The 13,620-nt window shown below is 34.3% G+C and overlaps 5 protein-coding genes across 7 annotated transcripts; 2 read left to right on the top strand and 3 right to left on the bottom strand.

The window, feature by feature from the left end:
- Positions 1-17: 17 nt before the first annotated feature.
- On the bottom strand, positions 18-1,957 carry parvin (beta-parvin). Its single transcript, XM_033475198.2, has 5 exons — positions 1,636-1,957; positions 1,197-1,460; positions 690-1,084; positions 382-625; positions 18-314 (listed from the first exon to the last, which is right to left on the bottom strand). The coding sequence occupies exons 1-5, from the start codon at positions 1,751-1,753 to the stop codon at positions 238-240; spliced, it is 1,098 nt and encodes a 365-aa protein (XP_033331089.1). The 5' UTR covers positions 1,754-1,957; the 3' UTR covers positions 18-237.
- A 138-nt stretch (positions 1,958-2,095) lies between these two features.
- Positions 2,096-3,672, top strand: mRpS35 (mitochondrial ribosomal protein S35). The gene is made up of 3 exons (XM_033475209.2): positions 2,096-2,346; positions 2,589-3,214; positions 3,295-3,672. The coding sequence occupies exons 1-3, from the start codon at positions 2,238-2,240 to the stop codon at positions 3,562-3,564; spliced, it is 1,005 nt and encodes a 334-aa protein (XP_033331100.2). The 5' UTR covers positions 2,096-2,237; the 3' UTR covers positions 3,565-3,672.
- A 98-nt stretch (positions 3,673-3,770) lies between these two features.
- LOC117223058 (Kinesin-like protein at 67A) lies at positions 3,771-7,333 on the bottom strand. The gene is made up of 2 exons (XM_033475172.2): positions 4,623-7,333; positions 3,771-4,351 (listed from the first exon to the last, which is right to left on the bottom strand). Exons 1-2 carry the CDS (start codon positions 7,202-7,204, stop codon positions 4,309-4,311), a joined length of 2,625 nt encoding a protein of 874 aa, XP_033331063.2. The 5' UTR covers positions 7,205-7,333; the 3' UTR covers positions 3,771-4,308.
- A 692-nt stretch (positions 7,334-8,025) lies between these two features.
- On the top strand, positions 8,026-10,360 carry Pdp (pyruvate dehydrogenase [acetyl-transferring]-phosphatase 1-like protein, mitochondrial). Of its 3 annotated transcripts, XM_076521984.1 has the most exons (6): positions 8,026-8,139; positions 8,232-8,389; positions 8,459-8,684; positions 8,751-8,892; positions 8,987-9,463; positions 9,539-10,360. In XM_076521984.1, the coding sequence occupies exons 3-6, from the start codon at positions 8,553-8,555 to the stop codon at positions 10,216-10,218; spliced, it is 1,431 nt and encodes a 476-aa protein (XP_076378099.1). In that variant the 5' UTR covers positions 8,026-8,139; positions 8,232-8,389; positions 8,459-8,552; the 3' UTR covers positions 10,219-10,360. The 3 variants fall into 3 exon arrangements, with proteins under 3 accessions (XP_076378099.1, XP_076378098.1, XP_033328947.1); XM_076521983.1 differs by having other exon boundaries at positions 8,232-8,684; XM_033473056.2 differs by having other exon boundaries at positions 8,081-8,684.
- A 246-nt stretch (positions 10,361-10,606) lies between these two features.
- Vps4 (vacuolar protein sorting 4) lies at positions 10,607-13,210 on the bottom strand. Its single transcript, XM_033473068.2, has 6 exons — positions 12,821-13,210; positions 12,608-12,719; positions 12,152-12,528; positions 11,811-12,078; positions 11,292-11,734; positions 10,607-11,214 (listed from the first exon to the last, which is right to left on the bottom strand). Exons 1-6 carry the CDS (start codon positions 12,842-12,844, stop codon positions 11,113-11,115), a joined length of 1,326 nt encoding a protein of 441 aa, XP_033328959.1. The 5' UTR covers positions 12,845-13,210; the 3' UTR covers positions 10,607-11,112.
- Between the last annotated feature and the right edge of the window lie 410 nt (positions 13,211-13,620).

Below are 13,620 nucleotides of genomic sequence, written 5' to 3'. Positions count from 1 at the left end.
ATGTTTTGGAAAGAGAATAACGTTAAACGATATATTTCTTTGTTGCGTCAAATGTTCAGTATAAGAATACAAATTTCAAATGTCAACGTCATGTTTATCGGTATCTCGGATATACTCTTTGGTTAGTATATTAATAAACGTTTGTAACTGCAATGTTAGTCGTTTCATTGCTCTTGATAGCACATGTAGTCCTTTTGTCGTTGCGATGTTCTCTTTTCAGGGTTTGGTGTTGCTCGATCAATTCATACCTTTGTACTTGCTGAACAAATTATACAAGACCCGCAACGTCGATTTTAAATCTAAATTTACAATGTCTGTGAACAAAATGCAATAGTTTTATTCGCGATGTGTCCCCGTGAAAAAGCGTATATAAGGACGTACCTTCCGGCCGGGCCTTTGGTTTCGGCAACCCAATATCTTGCATAATGTCGAAAGCAAACGAAACATTGTGCACCTTTTGATCATGAGTTTTGGGAGTAAGATGAAAGCTACCGAGGGGCACGAAAAATCCTTCGAGAAGTCCAAGCAAGAGGGTAAGAAATACTCCGTCATGAAATTGCGTATCCAAATCCGTAACTTCCAAGTGTACTTTGCTCAAATGTTTATTAGCGAAGTTGATTAGAGACTGAAGAATAGAACAACGTTACAAATTGTGTGGAGGAAACGCCCATAATCAAATGTAAACATACCTTTTTTACGACGGCCAGTTTATCGGGCGCGTGGTCAAACAGCGCGTCGAAAGCATCAAGCTCGCAACGCATTCCCAAATCATCGTACGTTGATGTAATTTCTTCCCTGATCGTTCTGTGTGTTAATTGGCCATCTTTTTTCCGTACAACGACAACCTGCGCGGCCACCCTTTCCGGTAATCGTACTGGGGCACGAAACTGCCTGGCCAAACCCACCAGGAGATGTAGAATAGCAACAATGTTTTTCGAGTGTACCGATTCCACGCTCCATTTGTAAGGTGGGTAACGACCCAGTACACGATTTGCACTCGATAAAACAACCGCCAATTTTTGTTTCTGACCTTCCTCGGATTGAGTTACTTCGGGTACATCTAATTTCTCCCCTGTCAATTTCTCTGCAAATTCAATCGAATCAATCTATTTTGCAACATATTCATTTCATATTTAACTTATTCGAACACGATCGGGGCGATCGTTTCGAAGTCGAATCTCGAAACATCAGCGTACCTAAAAGCTTCTGTAATACCTGTCCATCGTAAAGATCTTCCGCGATATCTTTTACGATAATCCGTTGATCGGCCAGCTCGTCGTTGATCCATTCGATCAACACGAATATCAGCTCCTTGAGCTTCGAATCTTCCATGGATCTAGGTACCATCATCGAGCGTTCCTCGTTTTCGTCGAGCGCATACTCTTCTGGTGGCATCTCAGGATTAGCCGCGTATCCCGGCGAATCGATAGCATATTTTCCTTCTTCTTGCACTTCTTGCACTAAAATCGAGCAATATTCGTAGGTTTACAATTTCCATGGTCAACTACTTTATTAATACATCGTATTTCATGCCATTAAATCGATTCATGCCATATAAGGAGATTCGCTTCTCGGACACAGAACAGTGTACAAGGTTATGTAGCGACATTAAAGAAAACGTGATATCTGCGATACCTTCTTTGATGCGTTTTTTGCGGCCCAATGTTCCAATTTTATCCCAAAAACTTTCTTCCTTTTCATCCTTTTTTGCAGAAATCGGTGGTCGTGGTGATTTAGGACGTGGGGACGCCATAACGCAACTTCAACTATCAACTGCGGTTTACTCGAACGGAAACGTCATCTCTCAAAATATCAACTTTTAACTTGACCGATCCACTGGTTTGAGGTTTGACGCTTGATTACACATACGCATTCACGATCAAAAACATCTGGCATCAAGAGTTTAAACTCTACCAAGTTTACCGAGTGTCACGCCGTCATGCCCATGAACGAAAATGTTGCACAGTTTTCTTTACAATTCTCCAGAATTGACGTGTAATTACAATATTACTGGTGGTTTTATACGTATAATATGTATGTACAAAACATGTGCTTACGTATGTATCCTCTCTATACATAATGTATAAACGTAAACAACGCCTTTAATGCCATCTGCAACAAAATACTAAAGCTCGTTGCATATGTTAGTGTATATGTACATATATATAGTACAAGTAGATGTTTAGCTATAACGTACAACGATTTGAGGTTAAATAAGAATTAAATTGACCATCAAAATGATGTCGCTAACGAGAAATTTGGAGAATAATATTATTCAAAGATGTTCAAAAATCATAAAACTATCATCATCGTTTTGTACATCGACAGTTACTAATACTGATAAAGGTATTGTAACATTTTCATTCGAATTCTAACCTGGATTGAATAATCATTTTCTCATGATATAGTATGTTGATATATGATAGGAGTATATATTTCCTTCCATATACTCCAATTACATTATTACACTTTCCTCTTCTTTTTTGTTATGTTCGCAATTGCCGACATATACATTGTAGCTATTTCATTGGATTTATCATTAGTTGTATCTTTTATCCTCTTAGCATTATCGTATGCATCTTTTACAGATTTCCGAGTACTGAATTTAATACCAGAAAGGATCAAACATGCGAAGAAATCACAAATTTACAAACAGCTTAGTAAAAATACTGTACTGAAGGAGGACACAATGCCTACTGATCAAAATTGGCAAGCAATTTGGCCCGTTGCGCGTACATTTCATCCTACAACTGTACCAATTCCACTACGGCAAGGATATAAATATAAGAAGAATCCAAATCCAGAAAAGTACGCGAATGCGGAACTCATGAAAATTCCAAATTTTTTACATCTTACTCCACCAGCGGTTAAAGCACACTGTGAAGAATTAAAACAATTTTGCACAGAATGGCCAATAGGTTTAGAAACAGACGAAGCTTGCGAGAAACATTTTCCAGTTGAAATAATCTCTTCCAATTATTGCTACTCCTCTCCAACGATAAGAGAACCTCTCGCAAGAATAGTGACTTTAAGAGTAAAGCTATCCTCCCTACATTTAGATTATCATGCTAAAGATAAAATACTCAGGTTGGTAGGAGACAGATACAACCCTGAAACGGATATATTAACGATAGTCGCAGATAGATGTCCAACCAGAAAGCAAAATTTGGATTATGTCAACTATCTTTTAACAGCGTTGTATCATGTATCCTGGGTAAGTTATTGCTATTACAAAAAATTCAATATGTAAAGAACTTTTGAAAATTGTGTTGATCATGTCATTTATTGTTTCAGCGAGTCGAACCGTGGGAAAGCCAAAAAGTTGAAGCAGACATGGAGTTTTACGAATGGGATAAAAGCAAAAGCCGAGATAGTTTAGTAACCATATTTTGTTGGCCAAACCCACCAACAGACTCTAATTACGAAAGTATACCGCACGCAACGGAGTACAAAGTCGCAGTATCGGAACTAATTAATAACGGAGAAGATCATTTCACGATCAATAAATACAAACAAGCTGTTAAGAATGTATTAAATCTCAAGCATGAAGAAGATGGAGAATAAACGCCAATATAAGTATGTTATAAACCCTCAGTGTAGTTTTCAATTTTGCTCTTACAATAGATGCAGTTATCTAGAAATTCCGAAATAAATACAACTTTATTAAATGTTTCTACTGCGTTTATTCACATTTTTCTTCAGCATGGGTCGAGAAGTACACCGATGTTGACATTATTAATTTAAACGGATAAAAGTTCAAAAATTCTCACTTATCATAAACACTATAAATTTAATTCATGAATGTGTTTATTACATTTATTACTACATGTTAGAATGAATGAATTGTCACATAACACTATAAATGAACATAGCTTTCTTCTTAGATAAATATGTTAATCGGTAACAGATCTTATTACAAAATTGTTCTTTATTATACTATATAACATACAATCTCTAAGGAAGGCTATACCATTTAATATGAATTTAAATTGAGAAATTCATTTATTATATTTATTCACTTCATACTCAGTCTTTCAAATCATTTATTAAAATACTGTCCACTGGACGCACAGCGTGAATTATGAAGTCTCTTTTATCATAAAAATAGACATATTACAAAATACAACTACATTTCTTCAAATAACGTTGCTTAAGCGTTATTATAAAAATACAAGGCAATACTATACTAATAACTTTTGGACTTATACCGTGATACAAATATAAACTGTTTAGCCAGTTCTCTGCGTAGGTTATTTACTGGCACAAATATAAATAATCATATACATTTCGCGGTATGGTATCAATTACCTACAACCATCGTACTTGAGCTGAAGATGAAGCTGGAGTGGTTCTGTAATAATATAGAATTTTCAGTTATCAGAGATAAAACTTTTCTATGAAAGCTAACGAGGGGTACTATTTGCTATTGCAAGGTCTCTGAGATTTTTTGTCCTTGCCAATTATTTATAATGCGCATTAGTTTAAAGTTGTACATTTTCATAAAACTTCATTCTTATTACAGTTTGTTTCTATTCAACTAACTGTTGAATGTTACAAACAACTGTTCTGAAATTTCCACCCAACTAGATCTGTTTGTGGCCTGTCAGAGTTTTCATACTTACTTTTGCTTTCCATTTGGTTTCTGGTATGGATGTGTTGTCATTAACCCACGCCTTTCCTTTCCTCTCATTACTTTGAAGGCTGCTGCATTTGCATTCACATCCAAACTATCTTTCTTAAGTTTTTCTGCTTTCAATTTATTCAATGCAGCAATACTTCTTGCGCTCATTACAGTGTGCGATTTTTGTTCGCGTTTATTTTCTTTACCTTTAAATGCTATTGTATCTGGCGTATTTTTGCACTTCGGGGATATTTTCTTTTGTTGCTTTATTGGTGTTTTGTTATCTCCAAGATTTTTGTCATCTAAAACCCTTTTTCCCACCTTTTCCCGAATGCAATTACTTCTATTATGTTCTTCTTCAGTATTTGCATTTGTTTTTATTGTATTTTCGTTGAAAATCGTATTTGTATTATCTAACAAAGTAATAGTTGCATTATGGGGGGTATCAAAGACATCATCTGCATTGGGACTGGATGCTTGAAAAGTTGTATTTAAGGTATCTTTGGAGCATTTATCTAGATTTTGATCATCCAAAGAATATGTCGTATACGTCGGTGCTTTACTCTTGAGAGGATCTACCAAATCCGATGTACTAAGGAGACAAGTCATGTTGTAAAACTGTTCTTCATGATCGACCGTTTCTGAGTCCGACCATTTGATGTTTTTTACACCTTCCAACGACTTAATTACTCGTTTAAATTCGTCCTGCATCGCATCTGTCATTGCCCCGTTATTACTCATCGCATTGTAATAATTTTGCAATGTTGTACTCAGCATTTTAGTTATCGAATTATTAGATTGCATCTCACATTGTTGGAGATTGCTGATCTTTCGTACATGCTCGTATTGCTGTTGCAATCTAGCCTTTTCTATTTCACAAGTTCTTAAAGCAAGTATATTCCCGAACTTTTCAAGTTTCTGTGACTTGATTTCAGTTTCTAAAGTTTGCAACTCTGTTTCGCAAGAGCATAATTCCTTCCATGTTGTCTCTATTTGTACTTTCAAAGAATTTCTTTGTCGTTCAAAGTATTGCAAAGACTTATTCACCCGTAATTTACCGCTAGCGTTATGTTCTTCGGAACTGGTGGTATCGATAGTTGCTGTAAGATTATGCAACCTCTCGTCAGCTGCTTTTTTATATTGAATTCTACAACATAATATTTTATCAGCACTTTCTAAGGACAAGATCTTCTCATTTAGGACTTTCTTTTTCTGAAGTAACTGGATCAATTTATTTTCCATTTCTGTATCTACTTTTGCTTCTTTAGACGTTGACAACGGATCCACTGAACCACTTTCAAAGGCTAGTAGCTTCTGCTTTAAACAACTTATTTCTTTCTTGTGTTCTTCTACCATTTTTATGTACGCTGTTACATGCATTTCGCAAGATATAATATTCTTTTTTATGTGCGTTTTTATTTTCTTTGCCCTGTCTGCATACCGTAAAGTATTATAGGTATCTTCATAACTGAAACTGGAGGGTGCAATGTTAGCTATCATAACTGTCTGACAATTTCCACCTAATGAATCTTTCAATAATCGTGTCAGTTTAGAGTCCCTGTAAGTTATATGTTTAGCACCATCAGCCAAATTGTTGATACAATTTCCAAGAGCTAGTAGAGATTTATTAATGTTTGCACCTTCTTTAAGCCTTGCCCCTTTGCATCCTGTAGCAGAAGCTCTTTCAGATCCAGCCAAATCTATCATAGATAATTTGACTTGCCTTACTTGACCATCTAGTTTGTTGGTAATATTAATGTAAACTTGAAACACAGCATGGCTTCTGCTGCTTTCTTTATTCGCATCGGTAGGATGTTGAGTACGATTTTTATTACCTTTTGCTAAAAGAGATAATAATTCTTCAGCACTGTGAATACTAATTATCTTGAGACCAGCAACTATAATGCCATATCTGCCATCGTCTCTTAAATGTAAAGGTCCAGAGTTATGTAAAAGATCTTGTACATTCTCATTATACACCTCTAAATATGTTACACCTAAATTAAATTCGCGATGTTCACCTCGTTTTTCTATTTGAGAAAATAATTCTGCCACTGTTCTATAGGTGATACCAGGATCTTCATTGCTACCGAGCATTGTGTGAGTTTTACCAGCACCTGTGGCTCCGTAAGCAAATACAGAACAATTATATCCATCCAATAGACTAGCAATTAAATCTTTAGTACTTCCTTCGAATACGTCGCTATTAGTTGAATCCATATTGAAGATTTTATCAAAAATGAACTGTAGTTCTTTATTTTGCTTCCTAAGGAAGTCTCTGCCCTTCTGAGCAATACCATGATAAAAAAATGGATTCTCCTCTTCTTTCGGGTCAAAGATTAACATTTTATCGTCAAAAACTTTAACTATGTTTCTACAATTGGCTTGCTGTTCACGCTCATTTTGCGGTCGGACTCTTACAATTACCTTAATACTCGTTTGCGATCCAGATTGGGCTTGTATGTTCAATGTTGTGCTTCCACTTGTGCTCGGTTTCGTTCCTTTTATCGTCAATGGCTTTTTCGTGCCCTTTATGGCGTTATTCGGCGAAAATACTTTCGCCAAGTGTTTTTTGTTAAGCATTATTGCAAGCTTCACAAATTCACATCCAAACAATCACCATTAACCGTTGACGGCAAACAAGTTTTGAAATTCAAATCGGCGTGTGTATACTGCGATTGTCTCTTTGAAAGCAGGTTTGCCAATCTAAAGGATATTAGGTACAGTAATGAGATCTACTCTTGCACACTTTTCTTACTCCCTAAGCTGGCGCGCACATCCCCACCATTTTACTGTGCTTCCAATCCATAGCGGATTCTGTCTCGTCAACCAATCAGAGCAAAGAAAATTTATATACCGACCATCACAGTCAGATTCAGATTGCATGCATAATTTGTCCAATTCATTTCAGTACCTCACAACTCCAATTTTAAATTCATACTTAAAATAAATTATTTCATTCGTAATACAATTTTTAATTTAATTGATCATTGTTATTATTACTATTACAACTATTATTATTATTATTATGTTCGTTATACATACATACACATGTACATTGTACGTATGATGTATACATACATTACAATTTCCTATTGGTGCACAAGCAAAAGAATTTTACATAACTTTTTTCATGACACATGTGTTGTACGTACATATGTATGTATACAAGAGAAATATGTATGATGTATTGTATACATTTCCTGTTTAAATAATAAATATTACCATAAGATTATTTAAAATACATATGTATATATGTCTACTTACTCTAAAAAATTGAAAATTGTTACACGTATTTTTATATAAGTATAAAATTATTTAAAAAGAAGGAATGACTTATGAATGTTATTTATAATATGTATCTCATTTATATATTAGAATTTAGAAGTAATAAGTAAGTCATATTCTCGGAATTATGTACATATCTAATATGTTAGTATTGTACTACAGTTCAAGCGATTTAAAGTAACCTTAGAAAGAGCGTGAATTGTTCTATAATTTCAATGCATTTTGTAGATGTATGTTATAGTACATACTATCAGCGTACAGATGTATATATTCAATTATCGTTTTATATTCTTTGATGTATTTATTTATATATAATTTGTAGAGCGAGCACTGATATTCATCATTACATTTGGATCTAAGTGTATAATTACATACAGTTAATTTTATGCAAGATGTCAATATGTCAACATAATTACTAAAAATTGCAATTGAATTTATAATAATTGTAAACATATTATTCAAATTCATAATAATAAATAGGTACGTACTAATCTATTAAATTATTAACGATTACCTATCTATAGAAAGATTTGTTTTCAAAATAACAAGCGCTTAATATAACCTGCAAAGAAATCAAAATGCACTATAAGAACCAGAATATAAGAGCGTTTTAGCATAATAGTTTGCAAAAACGCAGATAAGGATGGTTTTGCACAACTTTAGTAACAATTTAATTAGAACTGTTACTAATGCATGTATTAGACAGAAAGAGAGAAATGGCAATAAATGTGCTCGAAGATTATACATGGCATTGCCACATCTTACACCACAAGAGGTACTAAAATATTAATAATTTCACAATATTTACAATCTAGATAGATGTATTTGTAATTTCTTATAGGTCACTACTGTTCTACAAACAAATGAGTATACCAAGGAATTTAATGGGCAAAGTTCTATAAAATATTATGACTCTAATCAATTAGCATCTAATAATCCTATGGAAGATGCCCGATCAGAAGCACAATGTTTACTCACTAAAGGTATAAAAACTGTATTAAATATTCCAATAGACATTTTTTATCTAATGTATATGTCACAACTACATATATATATATATATATATATATATTCTAGGAATTTTGTTGGGTGTGTTCGATGGTCATGGAGGTAGTGCATGTGCACAAGTGACATCCCAAAGACTTTTTCATTATATATCTGCTTGTTTGTTACCTAGAAAATTACTTAAACAATACTTAAACACAGTCAATTCGAATAATAAGTTAGAACTTTTACAAACATTTAATGATAAAGCTGAGTTTAGTTCTAGAAATAAAGATCTGTATCAAAAAAGTTTCTTAAATTTTGTGAAAGATCTCATAGAAACGGAATGTACATCAGAATTTCAAATGGAAACAGCTTTGGAAAATGCATTTATGAGATTAGATAACGATTTATCGTATGAGGCGTTGTTAAACTTAGGTAAAAAAGATTCGGAAGAATTTTTTGAGATCGCAATGAGTGGTGCTGTAGCTGTTGTTGCACACATAGATGGTCCTCATTTGCACGTTGCTGGAGTAGGTGACTGCCGAGCAGTACTTGGGACACTTTCCGGTATGAGTTGCTTTTAATCAAAGTTAACACTTCTACTAAAGAAAATTAAATGTTTATTGTGTGATTAAACCGTAGAAGACGACGGCTGGTCTGCAAAGTTAATGAATGTAGAACACAATACCGATAATCGCGCAGAAGTTGAAAGAATTTTATCTGAACATCCACCGAACGAAAAGTCGACTATAATTAAAATGGAACGACTTCTTGGTCAATTAGCGCCTCTTCGTTCTCTAGGTGATTTCCAATACAAATGGAATAAACAAATTTTACAGAAAGTAGTGTCACATATAGGCGAAGCCATGATACCACCAAATTATCATACTCCACCGTACTTGACGGTCAAACCAGAAGTTAAATATCATAGACTAACACCCAGAGATAAGTTTCTTATAATAGCAAGTGATGGTCTTTGGGATTTAATATCACCTTTGGAAGGTGTGCGCTTAGTCGGCGAACATATGAGCGGGAAAGTAACATTGAGTTCACTACGGTTACCCTGCAAAAACATGAAGCTGTCTGATATAAATAAAATGTTATTGCAACGTAAAGAAGGATTAAAAAAGAAACCTCTCGATAGCAATGCAGCAACACACCTACTAAGACATGCACTTGGTGGAACAGACTATGGTATAGATCACGGAAAATTATCACGCTTATTGACATTGTCTAGTCCAGTAGTACGGATATTTCGTGATGATATCACAGTAACTGTTGTTTATATGGATTCTGAATTTTTAAGACATTGTCCTCCTTAAATAGATTAAGATATCTTATTATTTTTATACAATATTTTCCACCTAATTCTAACTCGTTTTCAAGCGTTACTGGAGACCACCGATCTGTCATAGTGTACATCTTGTTATTTATTTAGTTAACAATAAAAACATTTTACATGGATACAGTGTCCTGTTTCATTGCAAACACATACATATATATGTAAATTTGCATATATATATATATATATATACATATACATATATATATATATATATCACGTACCACATATTATCGCGCTCACATAATTCAGTTTATATTATTTAAACTGATTATTTATAATTGTTGTCTTCAACGAATGCAACGTAGAATGTTATAGACAACTCGTCTAGGCGAGAAAGTCTAAGCAGGATTTAAAACGATAAAATATACAAAGAAATTTCTGAACTATTATTGTAAATATCATTTTGAAATGTGTTAAGTCTACATATGATACAGTTAATTTGTTAGGTACAATCATAGCATTGATTACAAGATTATGTGAAAACACGCATATTTCAATTTCCTCATCGCATATTCTACTAATTAATATATAGAAAACAATATCGTCTGTATTTACTGATTGAAATCTAACAGTTCTTCATTTTAAAATATATAGTTCATTCGGTGATATTTATACATTGACAAGTAGTATTCATGAACAAGCATTAAGCTCTCACAATGATATTATTATTGCGTATTCGATATTAAAAGAAAACAAGAAACTGAGAATAGAGAGAAACTGATACACAAGTACTTGTTGAGTTCACGTGATTTTATATAAATACTGTGTAGTAATAGTAGCAGTAATAAAATAAGATGTAAGGCAAGCGCGTGTAACTGAAACATATTTTTGGAAGTGTACATTCATTTACATTTTTATAAAAGTCCAAGTATCAACCTTCTTGACCAAAGTCTTGCTTGAATTTCTCTAGTTTGGTCATATCCTCTTCATTCACAGTAGGTCGAGTAGTCATCGATGATTTCAACATATCTTTCTAAGTTTGAAAGTTTGTGCATTACAATGAATGTTACAAAAATTCTTAATGCAAACGCAATTTGTGTTCATACTTACCATAGTTACAGGTGGCTCGTACAATTTATCTCCTTCAACTTCCATCCAACTCATCTCAATAGCAGCTGGATCCCCAGGTGAACAAGGTGTAAGTAAATCGTCTACTATAACCGTAGGATCTTTCGGCGATGGTCCTCTTACACGTTTAAAATGTGTCGCCATTTGGACTTGTCTAACAGGTTCCATTAGCGCTTCTCGAACAATAATACTTATGTCGGCTCCTGAATATCCATCAGTTACTGCTGCCAACTTCTTAAAGTCTTCTTCCGTCAAGTGATGAGAAGTACTTCCTAGATGAATCTTAAACATTATAACCCTAGCCTGTTCATCGGGTAGGGGAATATAAATTCTCTTCTCAAATCTTCTTCTAATTGCTGAATCCAGTACCCATGGTATATTGGTAGCTCCCAGTACCAGTATGCCATCATTGTCGGAGCCAACCCCTGACAAATCATTTCTGCTTACACATTGAAAAAATTACACACAAATTCCTAAATTAGAAATTGAATTTCTTGTTACCTTGCATTTGAACTAAAAATTCAGTTTTTATTCTCCTTGCAGATTCTGATTCATTATCGGAACGTGACGAACAAAGCGAATCAACCTCATCAATAAATATAATGCTAGGTTTGTGCTGTCGAGCTAATTCGAACAAATTTTTTACAAGCTTCTCAGACTCGCCGAGCCACTTGCTTACCAAATCGGACGATGATACAGAGAAAAATGTTGAATTATTCGCTTCTGTAGCTACTGCTTTTGCCAAATATGATTTACCAGTACCTGGTGGCTGGAAATATCTCAAAATTATATAAAAAATATATATGTGAAATTGTTAACCATTTTTTTGCATAAAAAGTTACCCCAAACAGCAAGATACCCTTCCAAGGGATACGTTTTCCTGTGAAGAGGTGAGGGAAACGTATTGGCAAAATAACAGCCTCTTTCAAGGCTTCTTTAGCTCCATCCAGTCCAGCAACATCACTCCACTTCACATCCGGTTTTTCAATAATTATTGCTCCCTCTAATTTACTTTGAAGCTTTTTCTTTTCTGGATCACTATCTGTATCGCTGTCTCCACTATCACTCTTTTTGTCCTCGGTTTTAGAATTATCCTCACCTGCTTTCACAGGTTTCTTCTTACTTTTCTTTAGATAAGCCTTTAACTTCTCAGCTCTTTCCAAATATTGTGTACATTTTGCTCTAATACTTTCTTTTGCTCTGTCTCCTTGAGCTTCATCTAGAAAGATTCATAAAATCTTAGATTAATATTATTTTAAACGAAAACTGACACCAAAATAATGAAACAATACTACTACATTTAATAGAGTGTAGAAAATATTCGACTGCATGTTCGTACAACCTAAGCGCTTCTTCATAATTTTTGTTGCGATCTTCTTCCGTCGCTTTGGTAACTAGATCTATAGCTTTCTATAAAATATGAAGAAAAAAAAGAATCAACGATGATTGTAGTTATTAGCTCAGTTCGTGGTTAAATACAAAAAAGAAAGTAACGAGTTTTGACAGTTCACCTGCAATATCGTGCCTAGAGCCATTGTAAAAATTATACCTAACCTAACCTAACTCAGAATACAATCGTCACGATACGTCGCAACGTCTCGATAAAATAAGGAGAAGGTGGCGTTCGAGACGGCGATCTACCACATCGATTGATATGTTGTTTCGATTGATTTCTTTTTATGCGTGGATTTCAATTTATCTATCGTTTGATAACCTTCAAAATTCAGTTGTCCAACGTCACCGCTTGACATATCATATTCGTCACTAAACAGCTCCGAAGAGTTTTGAATCTGCATCTGTGATGCAGCGTCCTTCCTTGTTTCGCATTAAATAAAGTTCCATTTACAAAGTACGTGCGTATCACCCCAAATGATCACTGAATCTGCGAAATGTTCAGAATACGTTCCTGTGTACGTATGTATATACATACATAATATTGTATGGTGCATTACTACGAATATCACATACCTATATGTATATGAAATTAAAAAAACATATACATAAGCAACATATGTAATATGTAATAATGAAAAGTTAATTTTCATGTATAATACGATCATAATGTATAATACAAATTTAATGACATACATATATGTAAACTCACGTATGTACAGTAGTATGTACATACATATGTGTGACATGCATCGAATTAAGGCGAATAAACATTGAACTTTTATGTACACTAGTAGGATCTACTCCTGAACGCTTCTCTTACTCCGTAAGCTGGCGCGACATCCCCACCATTTTACTATGCATCCAATCAGCAATGGATCCTGTTTCAGCAGTGAATCATCAACCAATTAGAGCAAAA

This window comes from Megalopta genalis, chromosome 1 (genome assembly GCF_051020955.1).
Source record: "Megalopta genalis isolate 19385.01 chromosome 1, iyMegGena1_principal, whole genome shotgun sequence".
In the NCBI taxonomy this organism is placed as follows: Eukaryota; Metazoa; Arthropoda; class Insecta; order Hymenoptera; family Halictidae; genus Megalopta; species Megalopta genalis.
The sequence above is the reverse complement of the archived record's forward strand: the minus strand, read 5'-3'. Positions and strand labels throughout refer to the sequence as shown.